At 39.4% G+C, this 19986-nt stretch overlaps 1 protein-coding gene across 1 annotated transcript in view; it reads right to left on the bottom strand.

Moving 5' to 3' along the window:
* The window catches only part of plxnb2b (plexin b2b), a 93837-nt gene that overhangs the window by 17609 nt on the left and 56242 nt on the right, over positions 1-19986 (bottom strand). The window contains exons 2-16 of the mRNA XM_028808802.2: positions 13490-14628; positions 10693-10881; positions 10481-10600; positions 10027-10127; positions 9827-9953; positions 9586-9733; positions 8515-8629; positions 8294-8402; positions 8053-8154; positions 7853-7942; positions 7187-7268; positions 5973-6133; positions 5726-5874; positions 965-1070; positions 706-842 (exon numbers count right to left, since the gene is read on the bottom strand). Coding sequence (XP_028664635.2) covers positions 706-842; positions 965-1070; positions 5726-5874; positions 5973-6133; positions 7187-7268; positions 7853-7942; positions 8053-8154; positions 8294-8402; positions 8515-8629; positions 9586-9733; positions 9827-9953; positions 10027-10127; positions 10481-10600; positions 10693-10881; positions 13490-14626 — 2873 coding nt within the window. The 5' untranslated portion in view covers positions 14627-14628. The remainder of the gene's footprint in view (positions 1-705; positions 843-964; positions 1071-5725; positions 5875-5972; positions 6134-7186; positions 7269-7852; positions 7943-8052; positions 8155-8293; positions 8403-8514; positions 8630-9585; positions 9734-9826; positions 9954-10026; positions 10128-10480; positions 10601-10692; positions 10882-13489; positions 14629-19986) is intronic.

The following is a 19986-nucleotide window of genomic DNA, read 5'->3' as shown; positions in this document are numbered from 1 at the left end:
CCAGCAGTAGAAGGCAGAAAGAAGGTCTGCTGCAGGCAGGGTGGCTCCCCTGGTGCCCAGCCTGGACGGGAGAAGCAAGGGAGTCACCAGTAGAAAGAAGGCACCGGGCTTTGCTCTAAAAGACTGCTTCTAGCCAACTTCGGTTTTTAAAGGATTTTTTCTATTGTGTATTTAACCTCCATGAGTTCACTTGTTTTTATTGGATTATTTATTTGAAGATTTTTAAAGCATGGCAATTATCTATTTGAACACTTTTTTGTTGTTGCTGTTTTAATAAAAGCACTTTGCACATTTTGCATCATTCCCTTGCTTCATTATTGTGCCTCACTGTCTAGCTCATCTGTGACATTACCGACGGTGTCAGGTTCAGAGCTCCCAGAAGCAAGATGGGAGCATGGAACGGAACCCACATCGTCACAACAAGATCCACCAAATAAAATACGAGTATTTAACAACGTGGCATACTATGTAGATAGTCACAATCACGCCATCATGCCTTCTGCAATGGAGGTTACTCTCCACACCCTTCACAAAACATGACTGACTGTATGACAAGTTGAATGAGGCCAACCATTTTGTCAGGAAAAAGCACTTCATAAAACCTATGTGTGTGTCTTATGATAAAGAACACTTGGAGCTTATCAGAAGCACCTAAATTCCCTTTTCTGGTAAAAAAAAAATATTTGAAAATAAATATGTACTCACACAGTGCACTTTGTGCCACTGATTTCAACAAGCACATCATCCTTGGTGCCAACATCCAGATCAACTCCGTTGATGATAACGTTTGTGCCACCAGCTTTCTGACCCTTTGTTGGTTGAATATCATTAGGCTGGGGATCCTGGATTAAATGAAAAAGGAAAGTCAGTGAAACAATGGTCATGCAGGCACAAATTTGGTAAACCTTGTGCCTACAGTGTCAGCTATAGGACATCATCCATTTTGATCACTCTCTGCTCTGACCTTATAGGAAAAGTTGAATTTGGAAAGCCCAGATTTTCCATTTGTCAGTACCAGCAAAACATTTCCTTCAGCAGGCTCAGCCGATGCACCAGTTTCACAAACTACGCTGGAAAAAACAGAATAACATGTTCAAAATTCCATTAACTAACCAAAGATCACATACTTATTGTCAGTTCATCCACTCAACCTGCTTCTCCTTGGATTGCTTGTAGTTGAGGCCTAGCCTCACAGCTTATGCCATCCTATGGAAAATGCCAGCCTGTCATTCATTCCAGGCCCATTTAATATTGAGACTTAATTTAATGTCAGGCCTTTAGACTGTGTGAGGAAGACCAGAGTTCCTAGAGGAGACCCATATAAACATGGAGGAATCATGCACATTCCACAGAAAATAAAACCAGGAACCAAATCAGGGAACTAAGTATTCAAAAGTGGCAAGACTTCCTGGTGTGCCATCTAACTCAAACTGAAACACAGTTTGCTATTGGCACAACAATGAAATTGTATTAGCAAATCACTAACACATAAAAAGACTAGAGTAAAACACTTTCTCTGCCTCTCTCCACAGCTATGTGCGTATTGCTGCCCTCTACTATAAACATACTCAAATGTTTTTCAAATCTGAATACAATTTCTCGCCTTTTAACTTTTCCCTTTCTGAGCTTGTCCATTTTTCTCAAAAATGCTCAATGTCTTGGTAATAATTGCTTTCTTGCTACCATGTTTCGTTCTCTTTCAGTTTTCCTATTCCAAATTCCTCAAGAGACACAATGCCTTATTTTCATTTTGTTTCCCCATTATATGCCTAATTTCATTTACTGCACTCCCTATACATACATGCTGTGATACCCATCTTAAAAAAAATATGAGCCGAAATCTACATAATCAATGTAGATCTCAGTGTTTACATTTGCAGGACACCATGCAGTATTACATGCCATTTGGTATGAGATTCGTAAAAAGAGTGTTAATGGCTGTGATGAACCATCTATTGGAATGACAAATGCAATGCATTTTATTACTAAAATATTTGTGATGCGGCATCTTTCAGAATGACAGAGACATAGCAACTGGATGGACACACAGACAGACACACAGGCACTTATCCTTTTACTAAGGTGGATTCTTATTTTAAGACATACACTTTTACTTTGTACTTGCCTTTCTTGAAATATACACAAAATTAAATTTGTCATTGTAAGTAAAACCTAAGATTTAAGCTCTCAAATCAACTTAATCCAGTTCAGTATTGCAGGAGTCTGGAGCCTATCCTGGCAGTCCTGGGCACAAGGCAGGAAACAACTCAGACAAGGGCACCAGTCCATGGCAATCGCTATTCTCTCTCACATGCACACTCACATGTGGATAATTTCAAATTAACAGTTGTCACACACGTAAGCATAGGGATTGTCTCACAGGTTATTTTCAAGGGCAACAAAGTTGCACACCCAGCACTATCCTCTCTTTTGTTTCCTGTCGTGAAGAGGCGGAGCTCTCACTGAAGGGACCTTTTGGTAGCCACACCACCTGCTCTATTTAAAAAGAGTACGGGCCATAAATCAGTATTCATTTGAGAATCAGCTGCCAAGGAGGTTGGATGTTTATTCGGGAGCTAAATTTTGGGCTGCATATTCAACAATTGTGCTGACTTTTTCTTGACCTTTCTTGGACATTTTATATACATGGGTAAACTATGTTATTCCCTTTTAGAGTACTCAAGGGGGTGGGGGGGTGGGGGGTGTTGAAACACTTTGAAAGGAAGAATGTGCAAACTCCACAAAGAAAGCAATGGAGTGTGATATTTGAATGCAGTACTCTGTGCTAGCTACAGTAGTACATTTAATTTAGCTATACATTGGAATATGCTGATTTTTTATCAAAAACACTTTTCTCAAACTCAGACTGTCTATGTTACAGTTTGTTTTTGTTAATCCCTAGCCATTTCTCCCTTCTCTTACAGTATCTCACAAAAGTGAGTACACCCCTCATATTTTTGTAAATATTTTATTATATCTTTTCATTGGACAACACTGAAGATATGACACTTTGATACAATGTAAAGTAGTTAGTATACAGCTTGTATAACAGTGTAAATTTGCTGTTCCCTCAAAATAACTCAACACACAGCCATTAATGTCTAAACCGCTGGCAACAAAAGTTGTTTTGTGATCTGAGGATCTGAAAAAAAGAACTGTTGCTCTACATAAAGATGGCGTAGGCTATAAGAAGATTGCCAACACCCTGAAACTGAGCTGCAGCACGGTGGCCAAGACCATACAGTGGTTTAACAGGACAGGTTCCACTCAGAACAGGCCTCGCCATGGTCGACCAAAGAAGTTGAGCGCACGTTCTCAGCATCATATCCAGAGGTTGTCTTTTAAAAATAGACGTATGACTGCTGCCAGTATTGCTGCAGAGGTTGAAGGGGTGGGGGATCAGCCTGTGAGTGCTCAGACCATACGCCGCACACTGCATCAAATTGGTCTGCATGGCTGTCGTCTCAGAAGGAAACCTATTCTAAAGATGATGCGCAAGAAAGCCCCCAAACAGTTTGCTGAAGACAAGCAGACTAAGGACATGGATTACTGGAACCATGTCCTGTGGTCTGATGAGACCAAGATAAACTTATTTGGTTCAGATGGTGTCAAGCGTGCATGTCAGCAACCAGGTGAGGAATACAAAGACAAGTGTGTCTTGCCTACAGTCAAGCATGGTGGTGGGAGTGTCATGGTTTGAGGCTGCATGAGTGCTGCCGGCACTGGGGAGCTACACTTCATTGAGGGAACCATGAAAGCCAACATGTACTGTGACATACTGAAGCAGAAACTGGGCCGCTGGGCAGTATTCCAACATGATAACGACCCCAAACACACCTCCAAGACGACCACTGCCTTGCTAAAGAAACTGAGGATAAAGGTGCTGGACTGGCCAAGCATGTCTCCAGACCTAAACCCTATTGAGCATCTGTGGGGCATCCTCAAACGGAAGGTGGAGGAGCGCAAGGTCTCTCACATCCACCAGCTCCGTGATGTCCTCATGGAGGAGTGGAAGAGGATTCCAGTGGCAACCTGTGAAGCTCTAGTGAACTCCATGCCCAAGAGAGTTAAAGTAGTGCTGGAAAATAATGGTGACCACACAAAATATTGACACTTTGGGCACAATTTGGACATTTTTCACTTAGAGGTGTACTCACTTTTGTTGCCAGCGGTTTAGACATGTGTGTTGAGTTATTTTGAGGGGACAGCAAATTTACACTGTTATACAAGCTGTATACTGAGTACTTTACATTGTATCAAAGTGTCATATCTTCAGTGTTGTCCCATGAAAAGATATAATAAAATATTTACAAATATGTGAGGGGTGTATTCACTTTTGTGAGATACTGTAAATTATTTATGAAGAAACAAATAACATTTTGCTTATATTGTTTATGGTAGAAACATTTTCAAACTACAAATGTAATTGAAGTATAGCAGGCTGCATAATTTGTAATGAGTGTAATAAGAATACATTGGATTGAATTTTGTGAACCTACTGTTCCATTTTATGTCACTTTGAGCCTTTGCCTGTTCCAACAATGCTGGACACAAAAACAGTAAGCAAAGCTGCACAGAGTGCCAGTCCACCATACAACACTCTCACTCAGATACACACATGCCCATAGCCAAACCAAAGTGCCAGAAAGAAAACATCATGCAGACACAGAGAGAACATACAAACTTTACACTGACAAGAATGAGCTAAGATTTAAATCATATATTTTTTACAAGTGGAGCACAGACAAGCACTATGGTTTCTCCTGTATTTTAAAGATGTGTAAACCTGAATTATATGAACATTTGTGGATATTTACATTACATTGCCCTAAAGTAGACTGATTCATAACTTAAAGTCCAAAACTGCTGTAAACTTCCTCCAATCTTGAATTAAAATAAGCAAGTTATGAAAAAAGGAAGTAGACAAATAATAGTTAGACTATGCGAATTACTAAGTGTACCATAGTGAGTCAATGATGGAGACTAAACTGGCAGTAAGTAAAGTTTTTAGCCAACAAGTCATATAACTTAGACAACAGTGCAAAAGATAGACAATTTAGAAAAAAATCAATTTGAAAATGTTTCAGTCTGCTCAGTTCAGGATGGATGCTTTATAGAATTAAAAGTCTTCAGCAATAATGTATAGTGGGTGAATGTTCAAAATCAATTTTTATTACATGAACATTTTGAACTTGGTTCCCTTGTAGTGAACTGGAATACTGACAGGAATTTTCAAAATTACACATAGAGTATATGTTCTCAATTTTTTTCAGAAACACTCTTATTTAAACTTGACTAGAACACACATGCCTAGTATTTGCAGCATATATTTACCTTTCATATTCAATTCTTTGTGTCTATATAGTCTAATTTTTAGTTTGTTTCAATTTGTTGCCCTCTAGCTTAAGATGTTTTTCATGCCAACACACAGTTTATGATTTTCTGTACAAACTTTGCATATGTGCACATTTTCTTCTTTTACACAACCCCTCTCTTAAACTAAGTCACACCTTAAAGTTTACACACTTTCCATCCTTGTTCTCTACCTTACAGGATGCACTGTATTATAGGCTCATCACTTGTTTCTTCATAAATGTGCTTCTAATTTGTGTTCCCCAACTCCTTTTAGAGGCAGGAATCCAATTTTACCCGGCCTTCTTCTCTTTCAAATTTGTGTCCCTGCATCACATACCCTCCTATATTATTTACCCACCATGACCCATACCTGGTGGAGACGGCATACTTGTCCTCCTTGTGCATGCAGTCTATGCCTGCCACCTGAATTTTGCTTATATCGTTTTTTGTGATGCCCATATTGGAGCCTTTGATTGTCACAGAGATGCCTCCCTCCAAGGGCCCTCTGCGTGGTATCATCTACATGCAAATAAGAACAGGACAAAATATATTTGAAGCTGCTGAACCCTTATAGTCCTACCATCAACTCCTTACATAAAGGCTAATATCTTACTCACATCAAGGATCTCGGGTTGGGGGCATTCAGTTTCTTCTTGCTCACAGAGTTCCTTGTGCAGACAGGAAATGGATGACTTGCACCAAACGCAGTTATATTGGAAGTTGGTATTCTTGCAGAGACTACAGTCATTGCGGCCAAATGAGCAGTTGTAGAGAGTCACTAAACAGAGGACAAATATATTGCTTGAAACTGGTGTCTGGGATGTCAAGGTGTATGAAATGAACAGTACTACAGTAATCCCTCGCTACTTCGCGGTTCACTTTTCGTGGATTCACGACTTCGCGGATTTTATATGTAAGCATATCTAAATATATAACGTGGATTTTTCGGTGCTTCGTGGGTTTCTGCGGACAATGGGTCTTTTTACTTGCTTCCTCAGTTGGTTTGCCCAGTTGATTTCATACAAGAGATGCTATTGGCGGATGGCTGAGAAGCTACCCAATCAGAGCATGCAGTTAAGTTCCTGTGTGCTGCTGATTGGCTCGGTGACGGAGTGTTGCATTAACCAGGAAGTCTCATGTCACTCATTCAGCATTAACGTGCTACTCCTACAGGGGCCGTGTCCAAGCACCAACAGAAGATGCAAATGATTGCAGAAAAGGTAAAAGTTTTGGATATGCTGAAGGAAGGGAACAGCTGGAGGACACCATTACAGCATCAATGAGTCCACGATTCTTTTTATTTAAAAAGGAGGAAAAGCATATAAGATCTACGGCTGCTTTTTCTTTTAACAAGGGCGCAAAACGAGTTGCAAGTGGAAGTGATAAGGCAGTAGTCTGGATGGAATCTGCTTTAGGAATCTTTGCAACAAGGTCGACGACGTCATGACTTGCCTACAAGCTGCTACGTATACTTCGCTATACAGTAAGTGTAAACTTATCTACAGATTTTATATTGCTTAGCAGTTGTCCCTGTTATTAATAGAGTAAATGGTGGGTTGTAAACAATACAGGGAGGGTTTAAAAACATCCAAATACACGTTAAATAATTAAATAAATATGGTGTCCCTACTTCGCGGAAATTCAGTTATCGCGGTCGGCCTTGGAACCTATCTCCCGCAATAAGTGAGGGATTACTGTATATCCTTCTTTCTCCTGAATAAAAGTGCAACTGGCCAGCTCAACACCAGCATCCAAAAAAAAAAGTAAGAGCAACCAAACACACCTTGTACTAATGTCTATCCCCAAACCCAACAGGCCCATCTGCACTCACCGCTTAGGTTACTGTCGATTACGTTGTTGCTTTCCATCACAAAGAAGAGAAGGCTAGTGCTCTGGCCTTGGTCATAAGAGAACTAAAGAGAAAGAAACATACAGAGACTGAAAGAGATATGGTGGGGAGGTTGGGGGAGTTTAACATGGCTCAGCACCATAACATACTCCAGGTCAATGAGGGAATGAGTGTACTGCTTCCTAAATCACACTACAATCAGCATTAAAAATGATGCACGTTTGCAAGGATGGGAAAGACTATGGGGAGAAAAACTGAACCACATTATTTAGTGACTGGGGCTAAGAAGGCTGGGGCTATGCTACTAACTGAAGCAGGCTATGTGTTGGTTTTCCAGCCTTTTAGGTTTATACTGATTATGGCAGTGCAAGGCTGGTGGAATAGTGGGTAAGCCACAGAGGCAATGGGGTTAATCAGGACTGAATTGGCTTGAATGTACTGTTATTTAAAGTTACTAGGCGTGGTCATTCTTGTCAAAGACTTTAGGGTGAATGAACTGCAGCAGAAGGTACATAGTATTCAGGCAAAAAGAGGCCAGCTCTGCTGCTAGCTCCTAATCAGATCTTGAATTTTCTATTCTGCAGTATTTATGGGGTCAGTAATTTTTAAGTAGCCTTGTGTGTCTCTTCAGAGTTAACAGGTACTCACTCTTGGACCCTGGAAGACATAAGACTCGTCCTTCTTTATAACCTCCACATCTGAATTCATGAGCGTTGCGCTAACCTTTAATAACTTGTCCTAATCAAAGAAAAACAAAAAAAATGGACAGAGGTACAAAATTTTGATCTTACTAATGAAAAGAGCACAAAACCAAGCCAGCTATATTTACATATTTCTACAAAGCATACCTGGTAGAAGTCTAGGTTTCTCCCAGTGAAGCTTATGCTTTTTTCAATTCCTACAGAGAGTATGCTGGGAGATGGATCCTCAAACAGGGGGCACTGGCTCTCCTAAGCACATTAGAAAAGATGTGATCAGACCAAAAAATACAGATGACGCGAAGGTATTTACTGGACAGTGTCAGCTGTCCATCAACTGTAGGCAAGAATCTTCATAAATGACAAGATAAGGATCACTCTGAAATCTTGCCTGATTATGCCCAATGGCTTTGTAATCCGGTGATTCTGTGCTTTCTTCACATCTGTGGTGTTCCAAGTTCCACTGGCAGTGCCACTGGCTGGTCACACAAGAGAAGCATCTGTGACAAATAATGGACACGAAAAGCTGGTTAGATGAGCTGGTAGCTTTCATATAGCACAGTGGTACTGATACACAATGCCCCAAACCCTTACAGAAACCACAAAACTTACGGCATATTCTGCTGCTTTCTCATGGCAGCACTGCAGTCATAGAACTGGAACATTCCAGAAGCCAGCAGGATGTTACTTTTTGTTAAACTAATCTTCACTTTCACTTCCACAAAATCTGAAAGCACAAGAAGCAGGCCTCAGTGACTAGACATGTCTATCACCTATGTGAAGCTGGGTCTTGTAAAGGACTACAAAACCAAAAAAGAGCTTGTATTTGTGAATTAGACAAAAGGGCAAATATTGTTTTAGGGTGAGGGTCCAAAATAGAATAAGCTTAGGGATATACTAGAACACAGTGGTAAAATAATGAAAAGAAGGGGCAAATTCATATCAGGGATTGAAACATGAAAGACAATGGCTGAACTGAGAATGGGAAAAACTACTCTGTTAGTTAACAATGAAATGGGAAGAGTAGTATGCACACTGTTCAACAGGGGAAAGACAGCATACAAATTCTGGACACTGATTCAGAGTCTTAACCGTGGGGATAAAGTGTGAAATTTGTGCCTAAAGTGGGAACTGAACTGTAAACTTTATAAGAGCATACTGGAAGTCTGTAGGTATACTGGGGGAAACATCTGGGGAGAAACTGAAAGCTGGTGTTTGTCTAAAAAGGAAGAGGAGGAGGTGGGAGAATCCATTGCCCAGTATTTTGTTGCGTGAAATGGTGTGGTGGATTACATACATTTAAAAAAAAAAAAAAAAACACCATGTGTGATGTGCTTTGGAGGACATCACATGTCAGTAATGGTTGGATTTGCTGCTAACTGTTCCTGTAATAGAGGAGAGCCTGAGCACAGATCATACTATACAGTAGCCAATAACTGCATGTTGGTAGTTTCAAAGGAACTAGTTTCCGAAACATTTAGCTCCATGTGTATATCAACTTTTGTATTTAACATTTAAAGTGGATATCATTGATTAATTATTAATTTGTGGACAAGTCAAACATCTTTCAAATGTAAACTGGACATAGTGAAAGTCTACAACAGTCATTTACCTTATCTTCAGATCATAATACAGTATGTTGAACTATTCCAGTTATTGACCTGATAGGAGAAACTGTCTTACCTTTTTCTTGAGGAGTAGAGGGAATATCCTGGGCACTTGGTGGTTCGCAGACAAGGATGTTGGCATTGGTAATTTCTGTCAATTTCCCACCAAAATCACATGTCACTGTTTCTTCAATTAATGGAAATGGATTAAGCGTCAGAGTCACCTGAAAATAGAATAGTATCCCATCTCTGGTCAAAATTCATCACATTCTTCACACACCTGGCACACCCTTAGTGTGTAAATACAATTTCCCTACCTGTTTAGGATTTCCACGACTCTGGTTGCTTGGCTCAAAACTGTTTATCTCAATGCACTTCTGGTCAGGGCTCCAAAGCCAGTGGTTATTTTCTGCAGCCAATGGACATGCTGCCCTCCGGGTACACCTAATAAAAAGCATACAAAGTTCAGTGGGTGCACACGGCCATGTTTTTAAGAAAGCTAATTTAGTGTACTTACTTGCCCTCCAGTACACACCAGCCACAGTAAGGGTCCTGCTGTTTAATGCAGGACTGGCAGTCGGTCCAGCGTTCACAGTTCTGAACCGGGATGCGAGTGATCTGTAGATATTAAAGATTACAGGTGCAGTCATTTCCAAAACTCCATCAACAGTGCCATAAGTCAAGGAGGTCTGCATGACTGACAAATACTGTGTTGTCTATTCTGAGAGAGGCAGAAGAATCTGGACAGTAAAAGCAACAAAATGCAGTGATATCCAGTATGAAATGAACTGAAATGAACTGTCCATTTAGCCCCAAAGTAGTCCAGTTTGATCAACTGGGACAGATTCTTACTTTGTGGGCACCGTTAGCAAACGTCTTGCCATAATGGACCAAAACATGAAAGTTCTCAGCAGCAGCCTGTACATACTGTATACTATTGGATGTTAACCTAAGCTTAATGACTTAATTACCTTTTTTTCCATGGTGACATACAAATTATCCTGAGACTTGTCAAATAAGAGCTGCTTGTTTACCCTGGTTTTGCCCACATTCAGTTTCTCATATTGCCGGCCCTCAGCAGCCAGATGTACCTATGGTAGGAAAGACACAATTTTCACTTGACAGTTTTAACATTAACATTCATAAAGAAGCTCAGGAATACTTTCTTAGGGGTGTCACTCACTTTGTAGATGCTGCCTTGATCATTTCCCAGAAAAGCCACTGAATGTCCATTCTCTACTGCCACTGCCACAGCAGTAAGAGACTCACTGTAGCTGATCACAGCTTTTGAAGAGAGGGCAAACTCTGGTGTGGTTCCCACTGGGGTAGGGAGGAAGTCGTCACCACACCTATATTGCTTCATAATATTCTTCTTGACAACAAAGGAAGAAAGATACAGTCAGGTACATGTATATCACTTTTCTTGTAATAGCCAGGATTCAAGCTTCTGCTGATGATTATAACCATGATTGAAACCAAGCTTGTGACAGATACTGTATATTCATTGCTAATCCTAGCCCATTCAGTTTAGAGTTAACAATGACAAATTTTCATCAATTGGGTGACTGACTGGGAAAACCATGACTTGGAATGAAGCATACAGTTATGTCTTTCTGTAATGAACTACAGCTTCCAGAGCACCTACTTGGGGGAAATAAGGTGAATGGAATCTTAGGAAATTCAATTAAAATGCAATCAGAAAGAACAGTTGTAAGACTTTTTTTTTTTTTTTTTTTAAGATTTAAGGCAATAACCAGAAACAAGGTAGTTTTAGTTCTGTGTATTGTGCAACTTTTTTCTTCTTCTTTTTATTCTGCTATGGTTTAGTTGATTGGTTCCTGCTTCACATCCAATTGTGCCAGAATAGGGAGAGTTCCTCATGATCGCCAATAATAACTCAGTAACTAAGCCTGAAAATGAAAGGATAGTTTGATGTATGGGTCAGGTGATGGCCAGGATTCTTTAATTTGCACTAATTTTGGTCCAGTTTCTGAATTTGTGATGTAATATCACTTAACATTCTCAAATCTACTCAATCTGATTCAAGGTCAAGGGGGGCACACCTTGGAGTGACAGATATTGCTAGTGCTATGCAGCTAACCCACGTGATTTTAGTTTACATTCTGCATTTACTGTCAGCCTGGTAATTTAAAGTGTGGTTTTCTTTGTGCATGTTTTTTTTTTATGCTAAATGCTTGCTTACGGTAAACTCCCAATAAGGAGAACTCAATAATATACAGACTTATTCATCCATTTTCTGAACCTGCTTTACTCATTATATATTAGAATAACATTCTAAAACTCACTTAATTTAGGGTCGTGGTGAAACAGAGCATATCTTGGTATCATCAGACACAAGAGACCAGTCCATCTTCAAGTCTGCCCACACACACAGGGCCATTTTTTAATCACCAATTAATCTAAACAACTTTGGTATCTAATACTCCTAATCTTAGATGCAGAGCTCTGTGGTTTATACAGAAAAATGTCTATTGTAAAAAAAATTAATTTGAAGAAATTACTAGCAGTTCATTATTATTACAAGGCAAAGTACAAGATACATCATGCATATATTAAGGTATTGATTCTGTTAAGAGGTCTAGGTCAGTCAATCATTTTCCAACCTGCTATATCCTAATACAGGGTCACAGGGGTCTGTTGGACCCAATCCTAGCCAACACAGGGCGCAAGACAGGAACAAAACCTGGGCAGGATGCCAGCCCACTGCAGAGGTCTAGGTTTAAATGATAATTAATGCTGTATTCATTCCAGTTTGCTACCATATGTTAACATCTTTTAGGCAAAAGCAAATAGATATTGTTATGAAAGGTTCTAGGTAAATGACAAATCTGCACTTCCTTTTTTTATTAATAATAAATATTGCATTAAGTATATGTTTCCTTATCAAATGGTGGGTAATTTCCATCAGCCGGCTAATTATTTTATTCGATAAACTTTAATAATAATAATAATAATTCTTTACATTTATAGAGCATTTTTCTCACTGCTCAAAGTGCTTTCATAGTGAGTGATGTGCCAATTCAACCAATACTTATTTGTAGCAGTTACCTGGATGATTCAATGGCAGCCATTCTTGCTCCAGTACGCTCACCACACATTAGCTGTTAGGTGGTGAAGTGGTAAGAGAGGTAACCAATTACAGACAGGATGATTAGGGGGCCAGAATGGCTAGGCTATGGAGGGCAGCTTAGCCAGGACATCGGGATACACCCCACTCTTTACGAAGGATTCCCAGGGATCTTTAACGACCACAGAAAGTCAGGACCTCAGTTTTACATCTCATCCAAAGGACAGCACCATTTTTACAGCACAGCATCCCTATCACTGCACTGGAGCATTACAGCACCAACCAAAGCTTTTCCTAGATGGTCTCCCATCCAAGTATTGGCTGGGCCCGAACTTGCTTGGCTTCAGGTGGGTGATCTGTTCTGAATTACATGTGGTATGTGGGATATTGTAATCCAAACACTCTTGGCTTAAGACAGATAGCCTCTCCCTTGTTACTCGAACCCAATGGAATAAGTAAATGTTGGGCCCACTATTGGCAATGACATTTCCAATGAGAACAATGTAACCATTATTTCATAATGGATGACTTTTCATTCTCCATAATATATTTAAATGATTATAAGTTTTTCTCCAGATGTAATACATATGAATACAGTTTTGTGCATATACAATGTATTACATTTTCTGTGTATCGGGCAGTGGTTGAATATTGTTTCATTAACAGTTCAATTACTTCTTGGTATGTATATGCTGACATTGTTTCTGAAAGATACTCCAGGTGACAATTAGGGTACTTTTTTCCTTTTTTTTGGTTTATAACATGAAGTTTTAAAATAAGCCAGCAAAAAGTTCACACTCATGAATTGTTAAATACATATACTTTTAAATGTGTGTGTGTGTGTGTGTGTGAGAAGTAACTAAATTGGACTGCAAGAGACTAGAATGCTTACCGCTTGTTTGTTTTGGCATTTTGATGGCCAAGAGGCAGATTGGTCAAATAAATAGGGAGTGAATGCTGCCTGTTTCTCATCCTTTATTCCACCGTCTGAGTAGCAAGAACTCTGGATGCTCTCCAGTCTCTCATTGATAGCTTTCAGAGGATATATGCAGAGGGCAGAGGATGGGTTTTGAACCACTGTGTCATCAGAAGAGAAGAGCACAAAGAGCAGCTGGTCTTGGGGAGCAACCTCCTCTTTTTGCATCAGAATTTTTGCTAGATGTTCCCCAGCTTCAGTGACGTATGCTGAGCGTGGTGTGTTCAAAGTCTGAGTCTTATCAGCCAGACTACAGTTCAGCTGTAGCTCCATGTAAGAATAATAATGCTTGTCACTCTGGCAAAGCCGGGAGACAAAAGTGTAGTTGGAGTTGTCATTGCGCCCATTGGTGCGGGAGAAGAGGAAGTAGGCAAATATATCATTCTGGAAGGAGAAAGTAAAGCTGTGCTTGTATTTGGGTAGGAAGGAGTTCGCCTGCAACGTGGAGGCATCAGCATAACTCTCAAAAATATCCCGTGAGTCTACCTTCATCAGTAGCCTAGTGCTGACCAATTTGGCAGTATCCTGGCTGCCATAACCTTTCCCCACGAAGAAGACAGACAAATTTCTGTTGTCTGCATGGATGGTAGAAACAACTCCCACTACTGAGACTTTCTCCTCACAACTAACTACAAAAGTTTTCTCTCCTTCAGTATTCTTATAGTACTTTTCTGTGTCAATGTCATCCAAGTTGAGCAAGGTGCAAAGGCCCCGGAAGAGACTGCCACACACTATCAGCTCTTTGCCTGCCTTGTTTATAAGTAGCAGCTTGTTGATGTTGTCGGTGTCTACAGCTTCACAGTTTTTAGTGATGGGTGGCGTGCACTGGCGGTTATCTGGTTCTGGACCAGTTTTTCTCATTTTCTTTTCAACCAGATTTGGATACAACTGAAAAAGAGCATTGACTGCACCCACATACACATCTTCAGTCTCAGGATTGATTGCCACATTATTTATGGTTGTTTCACAGCTGAATGTGGGATTTCTTTCACTGCTGATGCTGCCAGTGCTGAATATCAGGAAGAGACAGAACACCTCCAGACATGTATCCATCACTGCAAAAGAAAAGATCAACAGATGTGAGTAACAGATGAAATCTAGTCAGTGCTCAAGGACACCATACATGACCCCACCATTAGCACCCAGTGTACTGCCAGTTTCACAAATGCAGAACTAACCAAACACAGGTAGTCAACAGTGGTTGAAGCTGAAAAAAGTGACAATACTCAAGGTGTTTCTGCTTTATTAAATAACTAGCAAAATACCCGCGCTTCGCAGCGGAGAAGTAATGTGTTAAAGAGGTTATGAAAAAAAAAGGAAACATTTTAAAAATAACGTAACATGATTGTCAATGTAATTGTGTTGTCATTGTTATGAGTGTTGCTGTCTTTTATATATATAATATGCACACAAACACACATAAACATATATATACATAAACATATATATATATACATATCTACATATACACATATCTACATATACATACGTATATACACATCCACATAAACATATATATACATATACAAATTTACATATCTACATATATATATATATATATATAGACATAGATATATACATACATACATTCACATATATATATATATATATATATATATATATATATATATATATATATATTACTGCAGAAAGAAAAAAAAAATTAAACAGCCAAATGGGGCTATGCATATGAACTTAAAAGGTTTAAATAAAACAGAAATATATATTTTATTTTTACTTGGTTAACTTGTGGAGGGTGTATCCTGTAGCAAAGCCCTAACTGTTTTCGTGAAAGCCCGTTTCAGTCAATAAGTCTTATGTGTGTGTTTATGTATGTGTGTATATATATGTAGATATGTGTATATGTAGATATGTATATATATGTATATGTATATAAATGTTTATGTGTGTGTGTATATTATATATATAATATATATATATATATATATATATATATATAAAAGACAGCAACACTTATAACAATGACAACACAATTACATTGACAATCATGTTACGTTATTTTTAAAATGTTTCCTTTTTTTTTCATAACCTCTTTAACACAGTACTTCTCTGCTGCGAAGCGCGGGTATTTTGCTAGTATATATATATATATATATATATACACACATACATATACATACATACATGCAGTTTCAATAACATAGAAATCAATATAAATATTAACATCATTATCATATGAGAATATGAAGTAATATATAAGAAGCACATTTTATATAAATATAAATTATTAAACAGTAAAATCTTCTTCTGTAATTTGCTACCGTGGCAATTTGTGTGTGTGTCCAGGATTTTAAATCACCTGTAGCTCGCAAACCGTTTCACCTATTGACTTGAAATCTGGTACACATATAGTACGTCACGTCTACTATCCGCTTTATGGGTGATGATTGTATTACTCTTTTTATGTTTATTTTATTTTATTGTATAATCAACTCGTATCTGCGCACACCAGGGCGGCCGTGGGCGGATGCGTATGGTGTATTCACTCCATGTTATCGTGCATTGCGCTGTCACTGGTATTTTGATAAAAGAATTTGAACAACATATAAGAAGCGTATAAATTATTAAACAGTAAAACATTAACATTTAAGAAGTAAAGTTAGATTAAGTACTACTGCAGTGCCCTCGGGTATACCTCATTTTTTGTTTGTCCATTACATGCTTAAATGTATACATTTTTTGGTGTACCTACCCGAGAACACGCGACATATAACCGAGTGTGGGAGAAGCATGGATTTTAAATACGCGTTGAGTTCATCTGCTGGTCTCCCTCGTGGAATAACTGGTAATGTTTGAATAAAATCTACAGCGAGTAAAACGACATTACCTCCTATTTTTTTTTTTACGATCTCTGAGATGTTGCTTTTTTCGGTTCAAGGCTTCATAAGCTCTTTTATGTTGTATGGTGTACTTATCGGAAACCATCATCTTTGAATGTTGCAAGACTTTCGCCTTGTATGTAGATCGGGGTAATTACATTCATTGCATTCCTAGTCTGAATCACAATCTGATTGTATGGGTGGTTACCTGGCACTGTAGGGTTGCCACCCGTCCTTTAAAATACGGAATCGTGCCGCATTTGAGAATGAAATTGCGCGTCCCGTTTTGAATCAATACTGGACGGGATTTGTCCCATATTTTTTTTATCATTTTTTTTTAAAGCAGCGTCTCATGCAAATCATCCCACACGCATTTTATGAAGATGCCTCCTTTCCTACTTTTGATTGGGTAATACTTGATGTCATCGTTAGTTTGATTGGTCTTTGTAACTGTCCAGTGAGGAGGGCGTGTCTTTTAAGTAGAGTGTGGAAAGTGTTGGCACTGAGATGTGGCGTCAGCGCCAGAGTTGAAGCCCCTAATGTTGCGGTCAGCAAGTCGGCTAACATCCGCCATGTGCCGTCTTTCAGTTGCGAGAAGCAGATCATAGAATGGTTGAAACTGTTGCCCCTAACGTTGCGCCACGGCGTGTGGTTCGTTTATACCTCGTGTCTTCTCATTAAACTTTTATCTGGCGAATATGTTATTGCAATCCGCAGGGGGAGCGTTTCTATAAACTTAATTTAAAGTTACGTTTTACACCGTGCTTTGTTTCCCTTATGAACATGCTTGAATGCTTCACTCGCTCCCTTCTCAATTGTTTAATTAATTTTTTGCTCTTCGCTGTTTGCGGCTCTTACGTCATTTCCCCCTACTTCGTTCTTTTATCTCGCGAATATGTTATTGCAATCCTTAACGGGAGCGTTTCATTAAACTGATTGAAAATAGTTTAGCATTTACCTTTTTAGTAAAAGGCGAGCTTTTAAGCCTGAGAAATCACCCCGTAAATGCACACGTTTAATTGTACATGTGTTAATATGTATGCTTACACAGTATTAAAAGACAGTCAAAAATTAACGTCATTTACCTTCGTTCCCGCGTTTGACTCGTGCTGTAAATCTCTTCCTTGTTTTTAGTTCACGTCATTACGTAGGACGCGTGATGACGCGATACGTGACTCCACCTCCTCCATTACAGTGTATGGACAAAAAATATGTTCCAGTTATGACCATTACGCGTATAATTTCGAAATGAAACCTGCCTAACTTTTGTAAGTAAGCTGTAAGGAATGAGCCTGCCAAATTTCAGCCTTCCACCTACACGGGAAGTTGTAGAATTAGTGATGAGTGAGTCAGTCAGTCAGTGAGTGAGTCAGTCAGTCAGTCAGTCAGTGAGGGCTTTGCCTTTTATTATTATAGATAACCAGAGATGGATAGGCACATTTTTTTTATGGACCTTTGTGTCCACCTAGTAAATATATATGTGCCAGGATTCTTGAATTTTAGGCTTAAAACCTGGTTTGTGGTGAGCTTTTGTGTGTCTCCACTTATTGATACACAGTCTCCAAGATGTAAGGAATTATGGCATTACCAGTAACGGTGCACTTTACGTTATACACTTGACTTGAGCATTTAAAGTTTTCATACTCATTCTCTGTATGTTTATCATTTGTTTGCTCAGAAGTTGATGCGCTTGCTGCTTCCTGAGCAGCTCTTCTTTTCTCCACCCTAGCGGCCCGCTTCTTCTCTTCTTTTGTCGGCATCTTTTCACGTTAAAACTGATTAAGTCAGTGTTTGTGTTGAAATTACTTAATATGTTTTCCTTAATTTTTCATTTTAGCTGGCACTTGCGGCGGATTGAAGACTTTAGACTGATTTAAGATATGAAGAGGTAGGAAAAGCGACGGCAAAGGTGGTAGGGATGAGAATGGCCACTGTCGAGAGTTGATTCTGCAATAAAATAAAAATAAAAAGAGGAATAACCTTGGAGGGTAATCATCACCCTGAAAGCGGATAGTAGACGTCATGTAGTATATGTGTACCATATTTCAGGTGAATAGTTCAAACGGTTTGCAAGCTACAGGTGATTTAAAATCCTGGACAAATGGACAGCCACAGTAGTGTATTGTATTATATAATAAGCTAGAACCCATAAGGTTGAGAAAAGTGCCACAACTACATATTATGAGCACACTCTTAAACCAAACACTGCCAGAATATACATTCTTCCAAGAAGGAAATCAATAAACTTCCTTTTTTTTTTTTGGAACTATGCCACCACCTACAGATTTGTACCCGCCACTTGAGAAGCATGGCCTTTGGCAGAAAGTGGTACAGTCTCTGTTGACAGAAGAGGCTCCTGAAGAGGATCCGTTGTGTCTCCCCACCACCAAAGTACTTAATCCAGTGAAGGGAACTTGCCTATTACAACAGAACAGATCTAAAAAGAATACAGCTGGCACTCTAACACTCTAGGTCTAAGAGTGGCTTTGACGAAGCAGCTGTATACACTCTACTTGCTCTTGCTATTCATCCCACTTAAGAGAGGCACTGCTAGTCCTTGTGCCACCTGCAGTACTCCACCCCAGCTGCTTATAAAAGTGATTGTCATGGTAATGAACATCGGAATTCACAGCTTCTTCCAAACACAAATGGGAAAAGGGCAGTTGAGAGAGAGAGATTACCAGGGATTTAATGTGCTAAAAGCAATGAGTAGCTCTAAACTGTAATGGCCATAAGGCTCAGGTGGACAACAGTAGTCTGTTGCAAGAAGATTCCTATTACTAAAAGATAATAAGACTGTGATGAGTATTGGTTTGAGGCCTTGTTCAAAAAGAAGTGAAAAAAACTTGGTAAAGGTGGGATGTAGACAGCCACAAACAAAAGGAATCGGACTAGTGTAAAGTGTATCAGGGATAAAGAATGCCTGGCAAAAAAGAATCAGCTGGAAGAAAACTCCGACTATGTCAAAGGTAATTAGGCATGTGGGAGTAGCAAAGGAAAAAAAAATAAGGAATCTATTAGAACTCAAAGGATGCAAGATTGAAGGATAAGCTTTCCCTTGGAATTTAAAAACATAATGATAACCACTAGGGCAGCACAATGGCACAGTGGTAGCATTGCTGCCTCGCAGTAAGGAGACTGGGGTTTATGCCATGGGTGGTCTGCGTGGGTTTCCTTCCACAGTACAACAACACACAGGTTAGGTGGATTGACATTGTTAAATTGGCCATAGTGCATGTGCTCACCCTGTGAAAGTCTAGACTGTTCCTACCTTCTCTGGATAAGAAATTTAGGAGGATGGATGGATAGATGATAACCACAAGAGCAGAAGAGTGACCAAGACAAACCACAGAGTAATAGATTCAAGTCTCTTGTCCTTCATGTGCCAAGCTTACGACTCCTATGAAACAGAACAATACTCTGGTACATGTACACTTGATAAATGTTTCTGACAACTGCCTCTCATTGTCAGCACTATATCCATTAGATTTCACGTGGAACAGAATAAATGGTAAATACTCCCAAAACCTGTGTGTCTCCTCACCAACTCCTAACACAGGACTAACTGACCAG

This window comes from Erpetoichthys calabaricus, chromosome 1 (genome assembly GCF_900747795.2).
Source record: "Erpetoichthys calabaricus chromosome 1, fErpCal1.3, whole genome shotgun sequence".
NCBI classification, from domain to species: Eukaryota; Metazoa; Chordata; class Cladistia; order Polypteriformes; family Polypteridae; genus Erpetoichthys; species Erpetoichthys calabaricus.
Note: the sequence above shows the minus strand (reverse complement) of the source record. Positions and strands in the feature narration are given on the sequence as shown.